Source organism: Peromyscus leucopus, chromosome 8b (assembly GCF_004664715.2).
Source record: "Peromyscus leucopus breed LL Stock chromosome 8b, UCI_PerLeu_2.1, whole genome shotgun sequence".
Lineage (NCBI taxonomy): Eukaryota > Metazoa > Chordata > Mammalia > Rodentia > Cricetidae > Peromyscus > Peromyscus leucopus.
Genome location: NC_051086.1, coordinates 100,522,582 through 100,542,672, shown reverse-complemented (window position 1 = coordinate 100,542,672; position 20,091 = coordinate 100,522,582). Strand labels below are relative to the sequence as shown.

The window sequence follows — 20,091 nt, the reverse complement described above, 5'->3', positions numbered from 1 at the left end:
GGCACCTTCAACCACCCCACCCCACCTCCCACAGCCACTACCTCCTGGGAAGGGCCCTGTCTCAAAGGGGAAGACAGCTGTGTGGACACAGGTCCAGGAGAAAGGTGGTAGTTATCGCGGACCTTTGGGCCATGCAGTCACTTAAATGGTCCCTGGTGAGACAAGCTGATTGCAGGCAGGGATATTAGTGTTCAGAAGGAAATTGTCAAAGGAATTAAAGTGGGGGACGGAGGCCGAGTGGGTTTGCTCCTCTGGTGCTATCTCACTAATCATGTGGTGCCTAGGCCCACCTCGTTTCCTCCTGTGGCCTTCTTCACCCCTCATTGCTACTGCCAGCCTCTTCAGGAACAGAAAACTGAATCTTCCTCCCTAGTTCAGTGGCCAAATTCAGTAGCTTCTCAGTGAGATGGGGCCAAAAGATGGTTGGGCCTCTTCTGGTGCCCTGAGGCCCTGCTAGAAATAGGAGTTGACTTGGCACTTGATGGGAGGAAAACGCCACTAAATCAGTGTGACCATGCGACAGTCAGGCTGACTTGGTAGGAACCACAAGGGCCACTCAGTGGCCTTTCTACCAGGAAACTGGACAGAAAAACAACCAGGGTGCCATGGATTGTCCAGTGACCTCTGCCGAGGCTTAGCTGCAGGGCTGACCAATTCTGGTAGAGGTCCAAGAAGGGGTGCAGTGGGTAGGTAACCTGGCTGGCCTCTCTGAAGCTAGGATTCGAATCTTCTGAGGGTCCTGACCGTGCATGGAGCTGTAGGGGCCCATGGGGAACGAGCTGGGTGGCACCTACATTTAAAAAAATATCAGATGCAGGCAGTTATGGTGGCTCACACCCGTAATCACGGCACTTGGGGGCTGAGGCACAAAGGTGGACTGCCAGCTTGGGCTACATAACAAGAGCCCATCTCAAACTGAAAAGAAAATGAAATCAAATGAGTTGCCTGGTGTGAATGTCTCCCAGCTGCCCCGTGGGAGATAGAGCAAGGCCCCGGGTGGCCCCACCTCTCCTGGCCGGCCGAGCCATGGGTGGGGGCCCGGCTGATAGCGGACCTCTGTGCAAGGGGCCCAGGTGTTAGCTAACCCCAGCTCTAGGACCCGCTGAGCCAGCGCCTACATATGAGTTAGGTCGGTCTGTTTCCCCGGCCGGTCACTTCCCCACCTGGGTGTGATCGCTGCTCTTTAGCTGGGCGTGTGGGTGTAACAAGTCCAAACCTCCGTGGGAGTCGCGCGGGCGCCCCGCCCCTGGGTTGTGCCCTCTCCTCCCAGACTGGTTGTGCAGGAGCTCGCTGTGCACGTCGGGGCGGGCGCTGGGGCATGCGCGGGCCGGGCCTGACCGGGACACCACACCTGCAGGGAGGGGCCTCCCAGAAACTGCCATCCCCGACCGACCGCCGCCCCACCTCTCCAGAGCCCGGCTAGTAGCCAGCGAGGACGCGCGTCGCCTTCCCGCCCTCCGTCCAGGAGAGCCCAGCCTGAGCCGGCACCTGCTTCACCACCATGTTCAAGGGGCTGAGCAAAGGCTCCCAGGGGAAGGGGTCCCCCAAGGGCTCCCCAGCCAAGGGGTCCCCTAAGGGCTCCCCCAACAAGCACAATCGGTGAGCGGGGCCGTGGGTAGCGGTGCTGGGATCAGGGTGGTGCAGGGCCCAGGTGTTCCAGCTACCTGGGAGCCCAGTTCTGGCATTTGGTGTCCTGAGGCCAAGGGCCCAAGGGTAGACTCCCTCCTGCCTCTGGCCCAGGTTGAACAAGGGATGGATAGATAGCCTGCTGCCGCCCACGTTCTCCTGAGGGGGATGCGGGGGGTGGGGGTTGGGGCACAGGTGGAGGGTGGCCTTGCAGAGGTGCTGGACAAGGTGACTTGGAATGGCAGAGTCTGGCCCCCTGTTTGCCACTCAACTCTGGCAGACCACTTGGATCGGATAAGTCTTGGAACGTGGGCACAGGGTGGGCAAGACCAAGAGGCTGGGGAGAAGGGTTTCTGGGCTTGGCTACGTCCCCCACCTAACACACGACTTTCCCCCAGGGGAGTCAGGAGGCCTTTTTCGTGGGGGTGAGAGGAGGTGGCACCATGCATGCTCTGGTCACCAGCTCTCTGCAGAGACTTGGCCATGTTCTTCCCGCTCACTGGCCTCAAGCCCTGTGTAGGAGGAGGTAGCAGCCTGCCTGGAGTCAGGTGTTAGGGTGCAGAAGTGTCAAGATAAGAGCAGAGATGAAGGCTGAGGTCTGGGTACCCATTACCTCGATAGGGATCAGGGTGCCAACCCAGAGGCTGGGCATCTGGGCGGACAGGAAAAACAGCGGTAAAGACTCTCACTGGAGTGACCTGTCCCCCTGAGGCACTGAGCCCAGCCCAGGGTGGAGTGCAAGTTCCCAGTGGAAGCATTTCTGTTGGGAGGTCCAACCTGAGGCCCAGAAGCCTCCTGGCCTTGAGTTCCTGACTCCTGTAGCTCCATCCACACATCCCCCTGGGGGCTCCTGGTTCCCCTCAGAGGCGCCTACTCATTCAGCCCTTCTTGACTGAGGACCTGTGGTATGTCAGATCTGCCCTAGGCTCTGGGGATGCCCTGCAAGAGAAACAGTGATGTCCCTACCTTCAAGGTGCCCACATCAGTGCAACCAAAATGAACGTGTTGCCTTTAATCTCAGCACTCAAGAGGCAGAGACAAGTGGATCTGTGAGTTGGAGGCTAACCTGGTCTACATAGTGAGTTCCAGGCCAGCTAGGACTACACAGTAAGAAGATCCTGTCTCAGTTGAACAAAAATGGGACTGGAGAGATGGCTCAGTGGTTAAGAGCACTGGCTGCTCTTCCAGAGGACCTGGGTTCGAGTCCCAGCACCCACATTCACAACCATTTGTAACTTCAGGTCCAGAGAATCCTTCTTTGGTCTCCACTGGCACCAGGCATGCACGTGGTACACAGATATAGGTAAAACATCCACACCCATAAAAATGAAATAATATGAACTGGATGCTGTGAGGCTCAGAATTGGGTGCTTCTCATGGCTTAATTCTTCAAACGCCTATGAGAGCTCTGTGTTCAGGGCCAGGCATGGTTAGTTCCAGCCCAGCCTGGGCTACAGTGTAAGGTTTGGTTGTTGTGAGTTCTTGTTGTTTGTGGGTTTTTTTTTTTTTTTCTTTTTAGAGACAGGGTTTCTCTGTGTAGCTTTGGCACCTTTCCTGGAACTCACTCTGTAGCCCAGGCTGGCCTCGAACTCACAAAGATCCACCTGCGTCTGCCTCCCAAGTGCTGGGATTAAAGGCGTGTGCCACCACAGCCCAGATGTTGTTTGTATTTTTTTTTAAATTTTATAATTTGATTTAATTTTACATATCAGCCATGGATTCTCCTGTCCTCCCTCCTCCCCCCCCCCCCCACTCCCCTAACCCACCCCCCATTCCCATCTCCTCCAGGGCAAGAACTCCCCTGGGGATTCAGCTCAACCTGATACATTTAGTCTAGGCAGGTCCAGTCCCCTCCTCCCAGGCTGAGCGAAGTGTCCCTGCATAAGCCCAGGTTCCAAACAACCAGCGCATGCTCTGAGGTCAGGTCCCGGTCCCACTGTCTGGGAGCCTCCCAAACAGTTCAAGCTAATCAGCTGTCTCACTTATCCAGAGGGCCTGATCCAGTTGGGGGCTCCTCAGTTATTGGTTCATAGTTCATGTGTTTCCACTAATTTGGCTATTTGTCCCTGGGAGAACAAGGAAAGAGACCATGATAAATGAAGACCCCATGGGAATAGGAAGAAGCAAAGTGCTAGAGAGGTCCCCAGAAATCCACAAAGATACCTCCACAATAGACTACTGGCAACGGTCGAGAGAAAGCCCGAACTGACCTACTCTGGTGATAGGATGGCCAAACACCCTAACTGTCGTGCTAGAAATCTCATCCAATGACTGAGGGGAGCTGATGCAGAGATCCATGGCCAGGCTCCAGGTAGAGCTCCAAGAATCCAATCGGCGAGAAAGAGGAGGGATTGTATGAGCGAGAATTGTTGAGATCAAGTTTGTTTGTATTTTTAAGGCTAAAAAAAAAAATAATAAGTAAAGCCAGATGTGGTAGCATATGCCTATAAATTCAGCACCTCCGGAAGGGGAGGCAGGATGACCAAGCCAACCTTGGCTGTGTGCCGAGTACTGGTAAGGAGGACCAAACCCAGGCCTTTTGGCCATAGCCTTCTCAGAAGGCCGTATCTTCGCCGGCACTGTGCTCCGAGGGTCCAGGGGCAGCTCCCGGTCACCTGGCCTGTGACTCCTGCAGGGTGTTGTGCACAGAGGCCCTGGACAGATGCTTTTCAAGTGTTCTCTCCCTCAGAGTGCACGCCCACAGAGGGGCTCTGAAGAGCTCTGTGGGGGACACTGAGTGGGGGACACTGAGTGCCTAGGGAAGAAGCCTGGGGTTGAGCAACTGGCTTCCTGAGGGTGTGCTAAAGAGCAAAGCAGGAGCCGGGCAGTGGTGGCGCACCCCTTTAATCCCAGCACTTGGGAGGCAGAGGCAGGTGGATCTCTGTGAGTTCAAGGCCAGCCTGGTCTACAGTGCGAGATCCAGGAAAGGCACAAAGCACAAAGCTATACAGAGAAACCCTGTCTCGAAACAAACAAACAAACAAACAAACAGAAAAAAACAAAACAAAACAAAGCAAAGCAAAGCAGGTTGGAGGCCAGGCTCCTGAGCCCCTGAATCAGCAGGAGGATATTGGGGTACCCAGCCATCTCTTGGCCTCTCCCTGTCCCAACACTGGTTCTTCCAGGTAGTCACTAGAGTCTCCATACTGCTGAAGCCCCTTGGGCAGAAGGATGGTGGGGGCAGCCAGGGCTGGAATGGGGGAAGCTGGGGTGGGGGAAGAGGCTTCTGTTCCCCTGCTTCCTCTGGGTCCAGCTGCACCTCCTGAAGGCAGCCAGCCTATCTTAGGTAACTGACTTTCTCCCTGGGCCACCTCCCCACCCACCTCAAGGTGCAGGCAGGTGGTTGGACAGGATTTGGAGTAATTGAGGTACACATGCTTTGGAGCAGCACACAGCCCTGGAAGGTCACTTTCCAAAGTCTCTGCAGGCCTGAGCACTTTAGAGCTCAGACCATGGACTCTTCCCTGTGGGAGGACAGGGGACATCCCACATGGCAGACACAGAGGGCCTTTCCATAATGTGTCCCTCTGTCCCTGACTATCTACCAGGGCTGCGACCCAGGAGCTGGCCCTGCTCATCTCCCGCATGCAAGCCAACGCTGACCAGGTGGAGAGGGACATTTTGGAGACTCAGAAGAAATTGCAGCAAGTAAGGACCTTGCAACTGGGGGGAGGAGACGAGGTGGGGGGGAGATGACAGGGGACAGAGGCCCAGAGTCAATGCCTAGGCGCCCCCAGATTCCTTCTATGAAGAGGGATGGACAATCTAGTCCTCAACCGCCCATAGCCCACCCCAGTCGCAGGGAGGGCTCAGCTTTCTTTCTGTATCATGCTTCCTACTTTGGGAATAAAATAGAAGGACCTTTGCTATCTGACCTAGGAGTCCTTGACACCCGCTGTATGGACGCCCTAGCCCTCTGCTTGGTGGTCCCCAAGGTGGGCTGGTACAACCAGGGTCCCTCTAGGGCCGGGTTGCAGGTGGAGGGAGGGCGGAGTCAGTCCAGCAGGGGCAGGTCAGCAAGAACATGGCCGTGAGGCTTTGGGCCCAGCATGTGGCTCCGTGTCCCACACCAGGACCGGCAGAACGGTGAGCAGAACCAGGCTTTGCAGCACCAGCAGGAGACTGGGCGCAACCTGAAGGAGGCCGAGGTGCTGCTCAAAGATCTCTTCCTGGACGTAGACAAGGCTCGGCGGCTCAAGCACCCGCAGGCTGAAGAGATTGAGAAGGAGTAAGTGACCTGGGGCTCACAATGGAAGCGCGTGGGGGTGGGGGTGGGGTGGGGGGGCGTGGAGAGCCAGCCGGGCTCTGACCTGGTGGCTACTCCTTGGCAGCATCAAGCAGCTACACGAGCGGGTGACCCAGGAGTGTGCAGAGTACCGCGCCCTGTATGAGAAGATGGTGTTGCCGCCGGATGTGGGGCCCAGGGTCGACTGGGCGCGGGTGTTGGAGCAGAAACAGGTTAGGGGAACCCGTGTATCGACTCATTCTCCAGGAGCTCAAAGCCACACCCGCTGCAGTCAGAGAGCAAGACAGAATGTGTTTACCGGGGCTTTGAGTTTGAACCCGGGGCTAGCTCGGGGACCCGGGGGGGTAGCCAGCAGGAAGACAGTGCAGCCGCGGAAGGCACTGAGAGGTGGGAGGACTTGGCTGGGTCACAGTGAAGAGGGAGGACCCCCCCCCCCGGAAGGCACAGAGCCTCCTGCTGGGAGGAGGGGGTAGATGGACAGTGGTCATACCAAGCCACAGGACACTGAGCAGCCGTCATTGTGATGACAACCAGGGACTGTGGGGGAGGGCAGGTCCTGGCTGGACACGTTCAGGCAGCAGCTGCTGAGGTTTCGGGCCACAGATAACACAAGAGTGCAGTGTGAGACCTGAGTCCTGAGAGCCAGTGGGACTGAGCCTTAGTCCCGATGGCCACATGAGAATGGCATGTCCCTGCTATGGGGACCAGTGGCCATTCATCCATGCTGCTCACCTGACCTGTCCATTCTTTGCCTCTCTGACTCTGCTTCTCTTGCTGTGAGGAGGGCACTGGTGGCTGTGGGGTGGGGTGTGGAATTGTTCTCTGGACTGTAGGCCCCAGGCCTTCCTGGTGGGACTGAGGACCTGGCTCTTTCACAGAAGCTGGTCTGTGAGGGTCAGTATGGGCCCGGGATGGCAGAGCTGGAGCAGCAGGTAGCTGAGCACAACATCCTGCAGAGGGAGATCGAGGCTTACGGGCAGCAGCTGCGGACCCTGGTGGGACCCGTGAGTGCACCCCTGTCCAGCCTGGTGTGGGCCTTCCTTCCTCCCATCACAGCCAGACTAGGGCTGCTGGCCTTCAAGGGAAGGATGTTGGTGGGGAGCAGCCCCTACTCAGGGGACCATCACACCATACCCGGCTTCTCACTGGCCTCGTTTCTCTCCTTGGTTGAGGCAGGATGCCACCACCATCAGGAACCAATACCGTGACCTCCTGGTGAGCTGGGAGACGGACGGGGTCTGGGTGCTGCTGTGGGTGGGACCGCTTCGCCTGGACCCTTCCTAGGGTCGCCGAGGGCACTGATGCCACCTCTTGCCACCTCCTTCTCTCCTGAGCACAGAAGGCGGCCTCATGGCGCCGGCAGAGTCTGGGCAGCCTGTACACACACCTGCAGGGCTGCACTCGGCAGCTGAATGCTCTGGCCGAGCAGCAAGGCCGCATCCTGCAGCAGGATTGGAATGACCTCATGCCTGACCCCGCTGGTGTGAGGCGCGAGTACGAGGTGTGTGGGGACAGGCCCCGGCAGTGGGGGTGTCTAGGGCTCTCTGATTGCTAATGGCTGCTGTCCCCACTTCGATCGTCCCTAGCACTTCAAGCAGCATGAACTGCTGGCCCAGGAGCAGAATATAAACCAGCTGGAGGATGACGCGGAGCGCATGGTGCAGCTTGGGCACCCAGCCATCGGGCCCATCCAGGTGTGGAGGCCCCGCCCATGCCCCCCAACCCTGTGCTCCCCAAACAGGATGGAGGGCTGGCAGGATTCCAGCGCTCCCCCCTGCTGTGCTCCAGGTCCACCAGGAGGCCCTCAAAATGGAGTGGCAGAATTTCCTGAACCTCTGCATCTGCCAGGAGAACCAGCTGCAGCACGTGGAGGACTACCGTAGGGTGAGCCTGGGGCTGGGGGACTGGGGGGGAGGGGGCTTGAGGGCAGCACAGATCGCAGGGGCCACTAAGAAGACGGAGCTGTGGCATTGTGCCTAGGTCCCCGTGGGGGAATAAGACTGCGTTCTTCGGCAGGGTGATTTCACCCCTACCGAGGGAGCTTATTTTCTAATTTTTAAAATTAATCAATTATTTTGAGACAGAATCTTATGTAACCCAGGTTGACTTCAAACTCACTATCTAGCTGAGGGTGGCCACGAACTTCTGATCCTCTGAAGTGCCGACTGGCACTGGGGCATGTGCCACCACACCTAGTTTACGTGGTGCTGGGGATCGAACCCGGGGCCTCTCTGCACACCCTACAAACTGAGCTGCATCACCCGCCCCGGGTTGCTTTTCCTTTTCTTCTTTTTTTCTTTTTTTATTCATTTTAAGCTATGTGTACATATGTATGAGTCTGAATATGTGCACATTGGCCAGAGGCAGGCCGATCTCCATCAGCTCAAGGACATCCTGGTCTACCTAGCAAGTTCGAGGCTGACCAAGACTACATAGTGAGACTCTGTCTCAAAAAATTAATAGTAGCCGGGAGGCGGTGTCCCAGCCCTTGGGAGGGACTTTAATACCAGCACTTGGGAGTTTGAAACCAGCTTGGTCTATACAACTAGTTCCAGACAGCCAGGGCTACACAGAGAAACCTTGTTTCAAATAAACAACAAAAAGTAGTAATAGGCTGGGCAGTGGTGACCCAGGCCTTTAATCCTAGCACTTGGGAGGCAGAGGCAGGTAGATCTCAGTGAGTTCAAGGCCAGCCTGAACTACAAAGCAAGTTCCAGGACAGCCAGAATTGTTACACAGAGAAACCCTGTCTAGAAAAAAAAAACAACAACAAAAAATTAATAATAATAAAATAACAGATGGGGTCCAGTATGGTGGCTGTGGCTGAAAGGGCACGCCTATATCCTATATCCACTTGGAGCAGAAAGCAGGGGCAGGGGGATGACAAAATTGAGGCTTGAGGCTAGCCTGTGCTACTTATTGAGACCCTATCTAAAAAAAAAAAAAAGAAGAAGAAGATAAAATAGCCACAGGTGTAGCTCAGTAGTAGAAGACGAGACCGACATGCACCAGACCCCTGAGGACAAAAAACAGCAGATTGTCTTATGACACACTAAAAGCTATTTTCAATGAACCAAAACTGCCCCATTTGTGGACACACCCTTTTAAAAAGGTCCCGGTGCCTGGGTAGCTGTAGTTGGTCTTTGTTTAGCTGGTTGAGATTTAACCTGTTTTTATTTTAAGCTGGTTTTAGGGGTAGCTGGCGTGGGTTTAGCCTGACTTGAAGTTTATCCTAGGATGAGTTTAGCCTGGCCAATGTTCCAGCTACCTTGCAGGATCAGTGGGTAGCAGGGTTGCCCCCGGCTCTGCCCTTGACTACCCAGTGACCTTAGTTCCAGGAAGAGGCGGACTCAGTCATCCAGACCCTGGCAAAGCTCAACTCCAACCTGGACACCAAGTACAGCCTTGTCCCTGGGGACTCCTCTAGCTCCCCGACGGAGCTCCTACTACAACTGGAGGTGAGGTAACCCCACCCAGCCCCACGGGGCCATCTGCGTCCTGTCTCCAGGAACGAGGTCCCCAGTTCAGGCCCAAGGCCCCAGAACAAAGGCTGCTCCAGCAGGAGCCCTGACCCTCCTAGATTCCAGTGTGCCATCTGTAATGTGACCAGAGAAGCCTGGGAGAGCTCTGAGGTCCCCACAGCTGCCACTCTGGAGGCCTGTGTGACACTAGCCAGTGTCCTTACCCTCCATCAGTGCGAAGCCAGTCTGATTTAGACTTCTCCCCTGATGAAGGCCACACTCCTCTTGGGAGATGCAAAGGGGGTGAGGTAGCATCCACTGCAGCCTGCCTGAGCTCCTGTTGCCTGGGTCCCAAGCAGGCCGAGGAGAAGCAGCTGGCCATGGCAGAGCGGGCTGTCGGGGAGCTGCAGCAGCAAAGCCGGAAGGTGGCGCCACTGCCGCAGCGTAGGAACCCCCCCAAGCAGCCCCTGCAAGTGGACAGCATCTGTGACTGGGACTCAGGAGAAGTATGAGCCCGACCGGCCCTCCCTACCCACTCCCGTGTCTGTCCCCCACCCCACCCCACCATCACCCCCACCCCCCCGCCCCGCACCCCTCCCTCTTCCTCGATCCTTCCCTGACCCAGCCCCACCCCTCTCAAGTCTGTCCCACCTCTGATCTGTCCTCATCCTCACCCCAGCTGCTCCCACCTCTTCTCCAGTTCCTGTCCCAACTGTTGTCCCCACCCACCCTATCCCCGCCCACCCCTGTCCCGCCCAACCCTGTCCCCACCCCATGTCCCCACCCACCGCTATCCCCAGCACTCATCCCTATCCCGCCCACCATCCCCGCCCACCCTGTCCCCAGCACCCACCCCCCGCCCACCCCTGTCCCCAGCACCCACCCCTGTCCCCGCCCACCTGTCCCCAGCACCCCACCCTGTCCCCGCCCCTGTCCCCAGCACCCAACCCCTGTCCCCAGCACCCACCCCTATTCCCGCCCACTCCTGTCTCCGCCCACCCCTGTCTCCGCCCACCCCCTATCCCCACCCACCCATGTCCCCACCACCCACCCCGATCCCTGCACACCCCTGTCCCCCGCACACCCCTGTCCCCATCCACCCCATCCCCAGCACCCACCCATCTTGACCCTAGCCACCTCTCCAGCTCCTGTCCTTGGTCCCACATGACCCCTCTCCATCGGTCCCTCAGGTGCAGCTGCTCCGCGGAGAGCAGTACACACTCAAGGACAATGCTGACCCGTATACATGGGTGGTTCAGGGCCCCGGAGGAGAGACCAAGAGCGCCCCAGCTGCCTGCCTCTGTATCCCAGCACCAGACCCTGAAGCTGTAGCCAAGGCCTCCAGGTGGCTCACCCCAAGATGCTCACAGGCTCCAAGGCCAATGCTTTCCTCTGAGGCAGTGGGATGCTAGTGCTGGGTTAGGGAGAGAGACACGCTTCTCTCATCTCCTCATTCCAGGCTGGCCACGGAGCTGCAGACCCTGAAGCAGAAGCTGTCTACAGTGAAGAGCCGCCTTAAGGCCACTGTGGGAGAGCCTTTACAGCCTGGCCAGCAGGGTACCAGAGGATGGCCAGGGAGGGGCCGACGGGAGGGCCACGATGAGCAAGCGGTGCTCCATCTCTGGGACTATCCCTCCCTCAGTTAGGTCCAGTCCTCCCTCCAGGTCCTCCACACCCTCCCTGCAGGCTCCAGGGAGAGCTCATTTTAGGCAGACATAGGTAGGCCTGGAGCCTCACCAGCTCTTCTGCCCCCAGCTCCAGCAGGCTCAGCCCCAGCTGACCCACAGGCTCAGAAGCTCCTGACGCACATGACCCAGCTGGATGGGGATCTGGGGCAGATAGAGAGGCAGGTGCTGACCTGGGCTCGGACACCACTGAACCGCTCTGCTCCGCTGACGGACCTAGAGGACCGCATCCACAGTCATGAGGTAAGCAAGCATCATTGAGAGCTTGGTACCCGAGAGGACCCTGCTCTGAGGCTGCGCACACTCCTGGGGCCATAGACTCGGAGAACAGGGTTCCCGTCCTGGTTCTTCCATGACAGGCTCTGTCACCATGGATAAGTCACTTTTCTGAGTTTCTCACATCTGGGGTGGTACCCAGATCCTTCAGGCATCCTGAGGGTGACAATGTGACCATGCCTAGCCAGAGGCCCCCAACACAGAAGTTTTTCTAGTGAGAGTTGTGGGAACAGCAAGGAATCCTGGGATTCCTGGTGGGGGAGATTTCTCAGCACTCCAGGAAAGCCTGCCTAGAGGCGTGGAAAGACTGTCAGTGCTGGTGATGACCACGTTCTCTGACACACGAACTCAGCAGCCTGGAAGTGCCCTGGGTGGAAGCCCAAGCATTCTAGCCAGCCTTCCAAACCGGCTTCTCTTCAAATACAGCATACCATTAGTGTTTGGTTTTTAAAAACGTGAACCATGTTCATTTAGGTTGTTGTATAACCTGTTCTGGTCTCTGCTGCAGTGTGGATGGAGGGAGGTAGCAGCCTAGCCAGGGAGGAGGGGATATGAAGCCAGGTGCTGCATGTGGGTGCTCTGGCTTGGAGTGGGGTCCCCGGGGGGACTGGGTGCTCATTGGAGGGCCTCATAGATGGGATGTTTGTGGGAGGGAGGGCATAGATACAGGATATCGGAGGCTGGTGGCTGACCCTGCCACACCAAAGTGGGTCTGTGGGTTTTTTGTTTGTTTTTGTTTGCTTGCTTGCTTATTTTGAGACAGTCTTCCTTTGTGGCCCAGACTGGCCTCGAACTCTTGGTCCTCGCACCCCAGCATCCTAAGTGCTGGGATTACAGCCACAAGCCACCACATCCAGAGGTCCTTTGGTTCTTATGTCAATTGCCATATCAGAGGTGTTGGCAAGACCACTAAAAGCCCAGTTCAAAGGTCTGCCTTACGGAATGGGGGAAATAATTGTGGTGAAAGATCAGAGGGCAGCAGCCCCGAGTGAGCCGAGCCAGGGCTCTGCCTGCCCAGCCTGAAGCAGCAGCAGGGTAGAGGGTCTGCTGGTGAGCAAGAGTGACAGTGCCAACCACAGGCCAGCGCGGGCCTGGTTCTTGTTGCTAAGCGCCTAGTATACAGGATCTCATTTCATGGCCCAATCCATCATTCTACAGATGAGGACGGGGGGTGGGGGATGGGGGGTGGAGGGTGGGAAGAGTGTCCTGCCCTAGGCTATCCTCTTGGGGATTAGAATAGCCGGGCCTGGCCTCGGATTCGTACCATGCCTTCACGCTCATAGGGTCTGGTGACCCAGGGACCTCTGACTGTGTTTTCTGCCTGCTCCACCCTGACCCAGGGCACAGCACAGCACCTTCAGAGCCTGGGAGCGGAGAAGGAGGCGGCCCAGCAGGAGTGTGAGGCGTTCCTGTCTACTAAGCCCGTGGGCCCAGCTGCCCTGCAGCTGCCTGTGATCCTCAACAACGTCAAGAATAAATATAATGACGTGCAGAGTCTGTGCCACCTCTATGGGGAGAAGTGAGTGCTGGGGAGGGGGGGCATCTGGAGGGTACTGGAGGGTACGCCGGAAGTGTCTGACGGTGGCTTCCTCACTGCAGAGCTAGAGCTGCTCTGGGCCTGGAGCAGCAGATCCAGGAGGCAGACAGGGTCATTCGGGGCTTCGAGGCTGCCCTGGCCCAGGAGGGGCCCGTCCCTGAAGGCTCTGGGGCGCTGCAGGAGAGGGTCAATGAGCTGCAGGTAGGCTCAGCGGCAGCTTCCTGGCGCAAGGGGCAGGTAAGGAGGGGTCTGGGTATCCCGAGGAGCCCGGAGCATGCTCCCTCCTGTCCGTTTCTTCCGCAGCACCAGCGGAAAGAGCTCCTCCAGCAGCAGGGCTGTGTGCTGGGGCTGCACCGCCAGCTGAAGGCTGCTGAGCATGCATGCGGTGCGCTGCAGAACCATTTCCAAGAGTTCTGCCAAGACCTGCCTCGCCAGCAGCGCCAGGTGCGGGTCCTCACTGACCGCTACCACGCCGTAGGGGACCAGCTGGATCTGAGGTGAGTGGAATGCAGGGGAGCCCAGGCACGGCTGCTGCTGAGCTGGCGACAGCCTTTCTAAGACCGTTCCCTCCCCTCTAAAATGGGGTGGTCACCAGACTGACTTCCTGCCCTTACCCGTGTCGGGGAGGCGCTGTTCATTGTCTGAAATAGAGTGTTCATTGTGTCTCTGAGGAAAGACCTACATGGCCTGTCATGCAGGCCTTCTGCTCTGTCTCAGGATGGAGGCATCCATCAGCCTCCTCTGTGGACCACCAACTCTTCCCTGGATTCAGCTCTCACCCCCATGTGGGACCTTGTCCTCCGGCAGGGAGAAGACACTACAAGATGCCAGGCTCAGCTACCAGCAGTTCACAAATGTCAGGGACAACCTGAGCTCCTGGCTGGAGCAGCTGCCCCACAACCAGGTGCAGCCCAGCGATGGGCCCAGCCAGATTGCCTACAAGCTGGAAGCCCAGAAGGTGAGGGCTGGGGCTCGGGGCTTGACCTGAGTCAGGGCCTGGCCCAGAGCTGGGACCTCGAGCTAGCTCCCTGTTCTTTCCAGTCACCTCCCCAGCAGGGACAGCTGCTTGTATTGATGAGGCCAAGGCTCAAAAGCCAGAGGCCTCACCGTTGAGACCAGGAGGTTTGGGAGCGTGGCCCTTCCCTGGCCAGTTTCCTCTGGTGGGATTCCAGCCACTGCTGTATGCCCTTCCCGATCCTTGTTAAGGCTGTAGGGGATGAGCCAGGAGTGGAGGGCACAGACCCACTCCCTCAGGCAGTCCACCTGCTGGGCAGTCTGTCCATCCCAGGCCTGAGGCTAACCAAAGCTTTCAGAGACCAGACACCAGTTTAGTGTGAGCACCCCCTGGTGGACACTTGTGGGAGTGGGGGCAAGTGGCCTGAGGAAAAGCCTGGCCGTCGGGAGGAGGAGCAATGTCCCACTCAGAGGACTCTGGTCCAGAGAATGAACTGGGTCTAGAGGCAAGGACAGACCACACAGGTTCTTCTAAGCACAGGAAGGAATCTGGACATGACTTTACAGCACTGGGAGCCCTGGGGGAAGAAGCTCACCCTCACATGGTTTGAAAGTGGTCTCTGGCTCCAAATGGACAATGGATGAAAGGGTGTGGGTGAAGACAGGGAGGGTCTCTGAAGAGCCAGGGCAGAAGTCCAGGGGGAAGGGGGCCGAGTGCCCTTCCCCAAAAAGTTAAGTTGGAATTCTTAGAGCATTGAGACTTTTGTTTTGTTTTTATTTGTTGGTTTGGTTTTGTTTATTTCAAGACAGGGTAGTAGCCTGTGTAGCCCTGGCTGTCCTGGAACTTGCTCTGTAGACCAGGCTGGTCTTGAACTCAGAGATCTGTCTGCCTCTGCCTCCCAAGCACTGGGATTAAAAGTGTGCGCCACCGCCTGCTGGTGATTACTTTTGTTGCTTTGCTGTTTTGTTTTTAAGATTCCAGGTGAATCAAAAGGCATCCCCAGGGTTCAGAAGGATGGGTGAGCAGTGGCTTCCAGAGCCTGGTCCCTAACTGGTGCCATTGGCATCACCCGGAAGCTTGTTCAGACTGTTCTTCAGGCAGTGCCCCAGGGCTGCAGAGTCTCCCACTGGGCAGCCGGGTCCAGCAGATCTTTGGCCCGGTGACACTAAAGTCACAATGTGAGAGCCGCTGGGCCAAGACAGAATTCCTAGGGTCATCAGACAAGAAGGTCCAAGAGAACTGTGTCAGAGAAGCCAGGCGCCCCTGGGTCCCCTTTGCCTCTGTGTGTGCTGGCTGCTTGTAACCCCGGAGATACCAGCTAGAGCAGAGGGGCTTTGCCCAGCCCGTGACTCTTGCTTCCTCCTTGGCAGAGGCTGATGCAAGAGATCCTGGGGCGTGAGCAGGACCGGGCCGCAGTGTCCCGCCTCACCCAGGACCTGCAGGAAGCTCTGCAGGTGAGCACGCCTACTTCAGCTTCTCCGTCTGTCTTTTCCCACCAGCCTCCCTCCCTCCCCCTTCCAGACTCCGATCCTCCATGCCCAGTCTCTGTAAGTGACTTTTCTCCCTGTTCAGGACTATGAGCTGCAAGCAGATACCTACCGCTGCTCCTTGGAGCCCACCCAGGCAGTGCCAGCTCCTAAGAGACTCCGAGTGATTTCCCTGCAGGAGAGCATCCAGGCTCAGGTGAGGCGGGTCCCGGCAGGGCTCGGCATCCTCTGGCACCAGCTCTACAGTTGCTCAGGCCAGAGCTGACACTGCTCTCCCCCCACTCCACCACCTCCAGGAGAAGAACCTTGCCAAGGCTTACACGGAGGTCACTGCAGCCCAGCAGCAGCAGCTGTACCAGCTGGAGTTTGCTAAAAAGATGCTGGAGAAGGTACAGAGACAGCGCCCACCCTGCGCCCACACAGCTGACCAGGCCTATTGGCCTGGATGTCATCCTTTCTCCCCTGCGGCCTCCAGCCCCAAGAGGGCTTGGGTATGAAGACGTCTCCAGAAGTTCACTGGCCTGTGCCTGTTCCGGGCAGGCCCTGGAGATGCCCTGTAGTCAGTGCTTAGCCATGGGCAATCCTCTGATGGGGACATGTCCTCTAGCCCCAGAGAGCCAAGAAATGCTCCAGTCATCAGCCTTAGGACCCAGGTCCTAACACCTGGGTCTCCGTTGCTGGTAGAGCAGAAGCCAAGAGCTCTCTATGGTTCCAGTGGCTTGCCCGCTTTTTTTCTTCCTGAGCCATATTTCAGCATCTACTGGAGAAGGTTGGGTCTGAGGGTGGGGGAGGCTTGGGAGGGTCCTGTGCGCACTATCTGCTGCAAATGGCCTGGACCCTGCCTTGTACCCTAATAGCATCTAACTGAGAGCCTCAAAATCCTGTGTCCAAGCATCCCACATCTTCAGCTCCATGGCCCAGGATCATGTCTCAGAAAACAGGAAGGGGTCTCTGACCTCAGGGGTGGGGTACAGAAAAATGGGGCTCCACTCTTTTCTCCATTCACCCCAGGACTCTCTCTCTCTCCCCTCCCACTGCAGGAGCTTAGTGAGGACATCCACGTGACACACACAGCAAGACCGGGATCTGGGAGCCCAGCCCAAGCAGGGGCAGAGTCGGAGGTCCTCAAGTCCCAGCTAGAGAAAGAGAGGAAGCGGGTGGCTGAGGTCCAGCGTGAGCTGGAGGAAAAGAGGCAGCAGCTGCTGCAGCTGAGGACCCAGCAGCCTGTGGCGAGGCTGGAGGAGAAGGAAGTGGTGGAACTCTACCGGGACCCCCAGCTGGAACGAGATGTGGCTACAATGTCAACCCGGGTGGAGGAGGAGGTCAAGAGGCGGGCCGGCCTGCAGGCTGAGCTGGAGGTGGTGGCCCAAAAGGTCGTCCACTTGGAGGGCCAGAGGAGGACCACGCAGCCTCACCTGCTGACCAAAGAGGTCACTCAAATTGAGAGGGACCCTGGCCTCGACAGCCAGGCCACCCAGTTGCAAGATGAGCGGCAACGGCTGCGCGGGGAGAACAGCCTCCTCGCGGCCCGGCTGGAAGAACTGAAGGCTGAGCTGCTGGCCCTGGAGCAGAAGGAGATGGATGTGAAGGAGAGGGTTGTGGTGAAGGAGGTGGTTAAGGTGGAGAAGGATCTGGAAATGGTTAAGGCGGTCCAGACTCTAAGGCTGCAGATTGAGGGGGACGCTGCTCGGAGGAAGGGGGCGAAGGAGGCAGTTGCCAAGATACAGGCTCGCATCAAAGACCTGGAGCAGGTGATCAGCTCGGTGGAGCCCAAGGTCATTGTGAAGGAGATAAAGAGGGTGGAGCAGGACCCTGGCCTTCTCAAGGAAGCCGCCAGGCTGAGGAGCCTCCTGGAGGAGGAGAAGAACAAGAATGTCGTGTTGGCCAGGGAACTGCAGGAGCTGCAGGACAAGCTCAGGGTGGTGGAGAAGCAGAAGCCCAAGGTACAGCTCCAGGAGCGCGTCAACGAGATCTTCCAGGTGCACCCTGAGACGGAGCGTGAGATCGCACGGCTCCGGGCCCAGCTGCAGGAGACAGGCCACAAGAGGAGCGGCGTGGAACAGGAGGTGGAGAAACTGCTGCCTGAGCTGGAGGTCCTGCGGGCTCAGAAGCCCGTGGTGGAATACAAGGAAGTGACCCAGGAAGTGGTGAGGCACGAGAGGAGCCCGGAGGTGCTCCGCGAGATCGACCGCCTCAAGGCTCAGCTCAATGAGCTGGTCAACACCAACGGGCGCTGCCAGGAGCAGCTCATCCGGCTGCAGGGGGAGCGTGACGAGTGGAAGCGGGAACGGTCCAAGGTGGAGACCAAGATGGTGAGCAGAGAAGTCGTGCGGCACGAGAAGGACCCGGTGCTGGAGAAAGAGGCTGAGAGGCTCCGGCAGGAGGTGCGGGAGGCGGTCCAGAAGAGGCGAGCAGCCGAGGACGTGGTCTATGAGCTGCAGAACAAGTACCTGCTGCTGGAGAGGAGGCGGCCCGAAGAGCAGATTGTCGTGCAGGAGGTGGTGGTCACCCAGAAGGACCCGAAGCTGCATGAGGAGCACAGCCGGCTGAGCCGGAGCTTGGACGAGGAGGTGGGGCGGCGGCGGCAGCTGGAGCTGGAGGTGCGGCAGCTGAGTGCCGGTGTGGAGGAGAAGGAGGCCCTGCTCAGCTTTGAGGAGGACCGCAGCAGGAAGCTGGCTGCCGAGAAGGAGCTGCGCCAGTTGACCCTGAAGATCCAGGAGCTGGAGAAGCGCCCCCCTGCCCGGCAGGAGAAGATCATCATGGAGGAAGTGGTCAAGTTAGAGAAGGACCCGGATCTGGAGAGGTCTACAGAAGCCCTGAGGCGGGAGCTGGACCAGGAGAAGAGCCGGGTGATGGAGCTGCATCGGGAATGCCAGGGCCTGCAGGTCCAGGTTGACCTCCTCCAGAAAACTAAATCACAGGAGAAGACCATCTACAAGGAAGTGATCAGGGTGGAGAAGGATCCCGTGCTGGAGGGCGAGAGAGCCCGAGCGTGGGAGACCCTCAATCGGGAGCGCGCAGCCCGCCAGGCCCGGGAGGAGGAGGTCCGGAGCTTGCGGGAGCGGATTGACCGGGCCGAGGCTCTGAGGAGGTCCTGGTCCCGTGAGGAGGCTGAACTCCAGAAGGCCCGGGACCAGGCAAGCCAGGAGTGTGGGCGGCTGCAGCAAGAGCTCCGAGGGCTGGAGCGGCAGAAGCAGCAGAGAGCCCAGCAGCTGCAGGAAGAGGGCAGGCTCCTGAGCCAGAAGACCGAGAGCGAGCGGCAGAAGGCGGCCGAGCGTGGCCAGGCCCTCTCGCAGCTCGAGGCAGCCATTCTCCATGAAAAGGACAAGATCTACGAGAAGGAGAGGACCCTCCGGGACCTGCACACCAAGGTGAGCCGGGAGGAGCTGGGCCAGGAAACCCAGACCCGGGAGACCAACCTTTCCACTAAGATCTGCATCCTGGAACCGGAGACTGGGAATGACATGTCCCCGTACGAGGCCTACAAGAGGGGCATCATCGACCGAGGCCAGTACCTCCAGCTGCAGGAGCTGGAGTGTGACTGGGAAGAAGTCACCACCTCCAGCCCCTGTGGGGAGGAGTCTGTTCTCTTGGACCGCAAGAGCGGAAAGCAGTACTCCATTGAGGCCGCGCTCCGCTGCCGCCGCATTTCTAAAGAGGAATACCACCGGTACAAGGACGGCCGCCTCCCCATCTCCGAGTTTGCCCTGCTCGTGGCTGGGGAGACCAAGCCCTGCTCCTCACTCTCCATTGGGTCCATCATCTCCAGGTCCCCGCTCTGCTCCCCGGGCCCCCAGAGTGCCAGTCTCTTCTCCCCAGGCCTCTCTTCTGGGCTCACTGACGACTGCTTCCCCATCGCCGGGGTGTACGACACAACCACGGAGAGCAAGTGCAGCATCAAGGCCGCTGTGGCCAAGAACATGCTGGACCCCATCACTGGGCAGAAGCTGTTGGAGGCCCAGGCAGCCACAGGGGGCATCGTGGACCTCCTCAGCCGCGAGCGGTACTCCGTGCACAAGGCGGTGGAGCGGGGGCTCATTGAGAACACCTCCACTCAGCGGCTGCTCAACGCTCAGAAGGCCTTCACTGGCATCGAGGACCCAGTCACCAAGAAGAGGCTGTCAGTAGGCGAGGCTATCCAGAAGGGATGGATGCCCCAGGAGAGCGTGCTTCCCCACCTGCTGGTGCAGCACCTGACCGGGGGCCTCATCGACCCCAAGAGGACGGGGCGCATCCCCGTGCCTCAGGCTGTGCTCTGCGGGATGGTCAGTGAAGAGCTGGGCCAGCTCCTGCAAGATGAGTCAGGCTACGAGAAGGATTTGACAGACCCCATCACCAAGGAGCGGCTGAGCTACAAGGGGGCCATGGAGCGCTGCCGCAAAGACCCTCTCAGTGGCCTGCTGCTGCTCCCAGCCGTGCTTGAAGGCTACCGCTGCTACCGCGCAGCCTCCCCGACCCTGCCACGCTCCTGCGTGCGTTAATGAGGGCTATGCAGAGGGCGGGGGAGGATGCATGCACCCCTTGCCCCGGAGCAGCATAACCCCGGCAGTGGGTCCTCCCTCTGTCCTTCCTGTCTTACCTACTCAAGCATTTGTGGTGTTGGGCTCTGTCCCCAAACTTGGGGAACGCCATTGTTCCTCCCAACCCCCACCCCACGCTTCGAATAAATGATTTGTCTTGGTGCCGTGTCTTGCTCTCATTGGGGCATGCAGGATCAGTATGTTTTGGGGGTGAACCCAGGGGCAGCACTGCTTGGGAATTTTTCCCCAAAGTGTGTGTTGGGTGGGGCAGATGTGTCCAACTCACCTGCCTGAGAAA

The 20,091-nt window shown here is 58.3% G+C and overlaps 1 protein-coding gene across 2 annotated transcripts; it reads left to right on the top strand.

Moving 5' to 3' along the window:
• The first annotated feature begins 1,392 nt into the window (after window positions 1-1,392).
• Window positions 1,393-19,955, top strand: Evpl (envoplakin). Of its 2 annotated transcripts, none has more exons than XM_028889728.2 (22): window positions 1,393-1,599; window positions 5,175-5,274; window positions 5,700-5,854; window positions 5,958-6,084; window positions 6,751-6,876; window positions 7,049-7,087; window positions 7,212-7,373; window positions 7,459-7,566; window positions 7,661-7,756; window positions 9,205-9,330; window positions 9,693-9,839; window positions 10,524-10,678; window positions 10,793-10,890; window positions 11,089-11,261; window positions 12,635-12,813; window positions 12,894-13,032; window positions 13,135-13,328; window positions 13,639-13,789; window positions 15,157-15,240; window positions 15,359-15,469; window positions 15,570-15,662; window positions 16,314-19,955. In XM_028889728.2, exons 1-22 carry the CDS (start codon window positions 1,502-1,504, stop codon window positions 19,752-19,754), a joined length of 6,102 nt encoding a protein of 2,033 aa, XP_028745561.1. In that variant the 5' UTR covers window positions 1,393-1,501; the 3' UTR covers window positions 19,755-19,955. The 2 variants fall into 2 exon arrangements, with proteins under 2 accessions (XP_028745561.1, XP_037056774.1); XM_037200879.1 differs by having other exon boundaries at window positions 9,690-9,839.
• The last annotated feature ends 136 nt before the right edge of the window (window positions 19,956-20,091 follow it).

Excerpts from the sequence above, each read along its gene's own strand:
- Evpl (XM_037200879.1), top strand. The coding sequence starts at position 1,502 with ATGTTCAAGGGGCTGAGCAAAGGCTCCCAGGGGAAGGGGTCCCCCAAG. Across the intron at positions 5,855-5,957 it reads GCTGAAGAGATTGAGAAGGA|CATCAAGCAGCTACACGAGC; the intron begins GTAAGTGACCTG and ends ACTCCTTGGCAG. Across the intron at positions 9,331-9,689 it reads AGCTCCTACTACAACTGGAG|CAGGCCGAGGAGAAGCAGCT; the intron begins GTGAGGTAACCC and ends CTGGGTCCCAAG.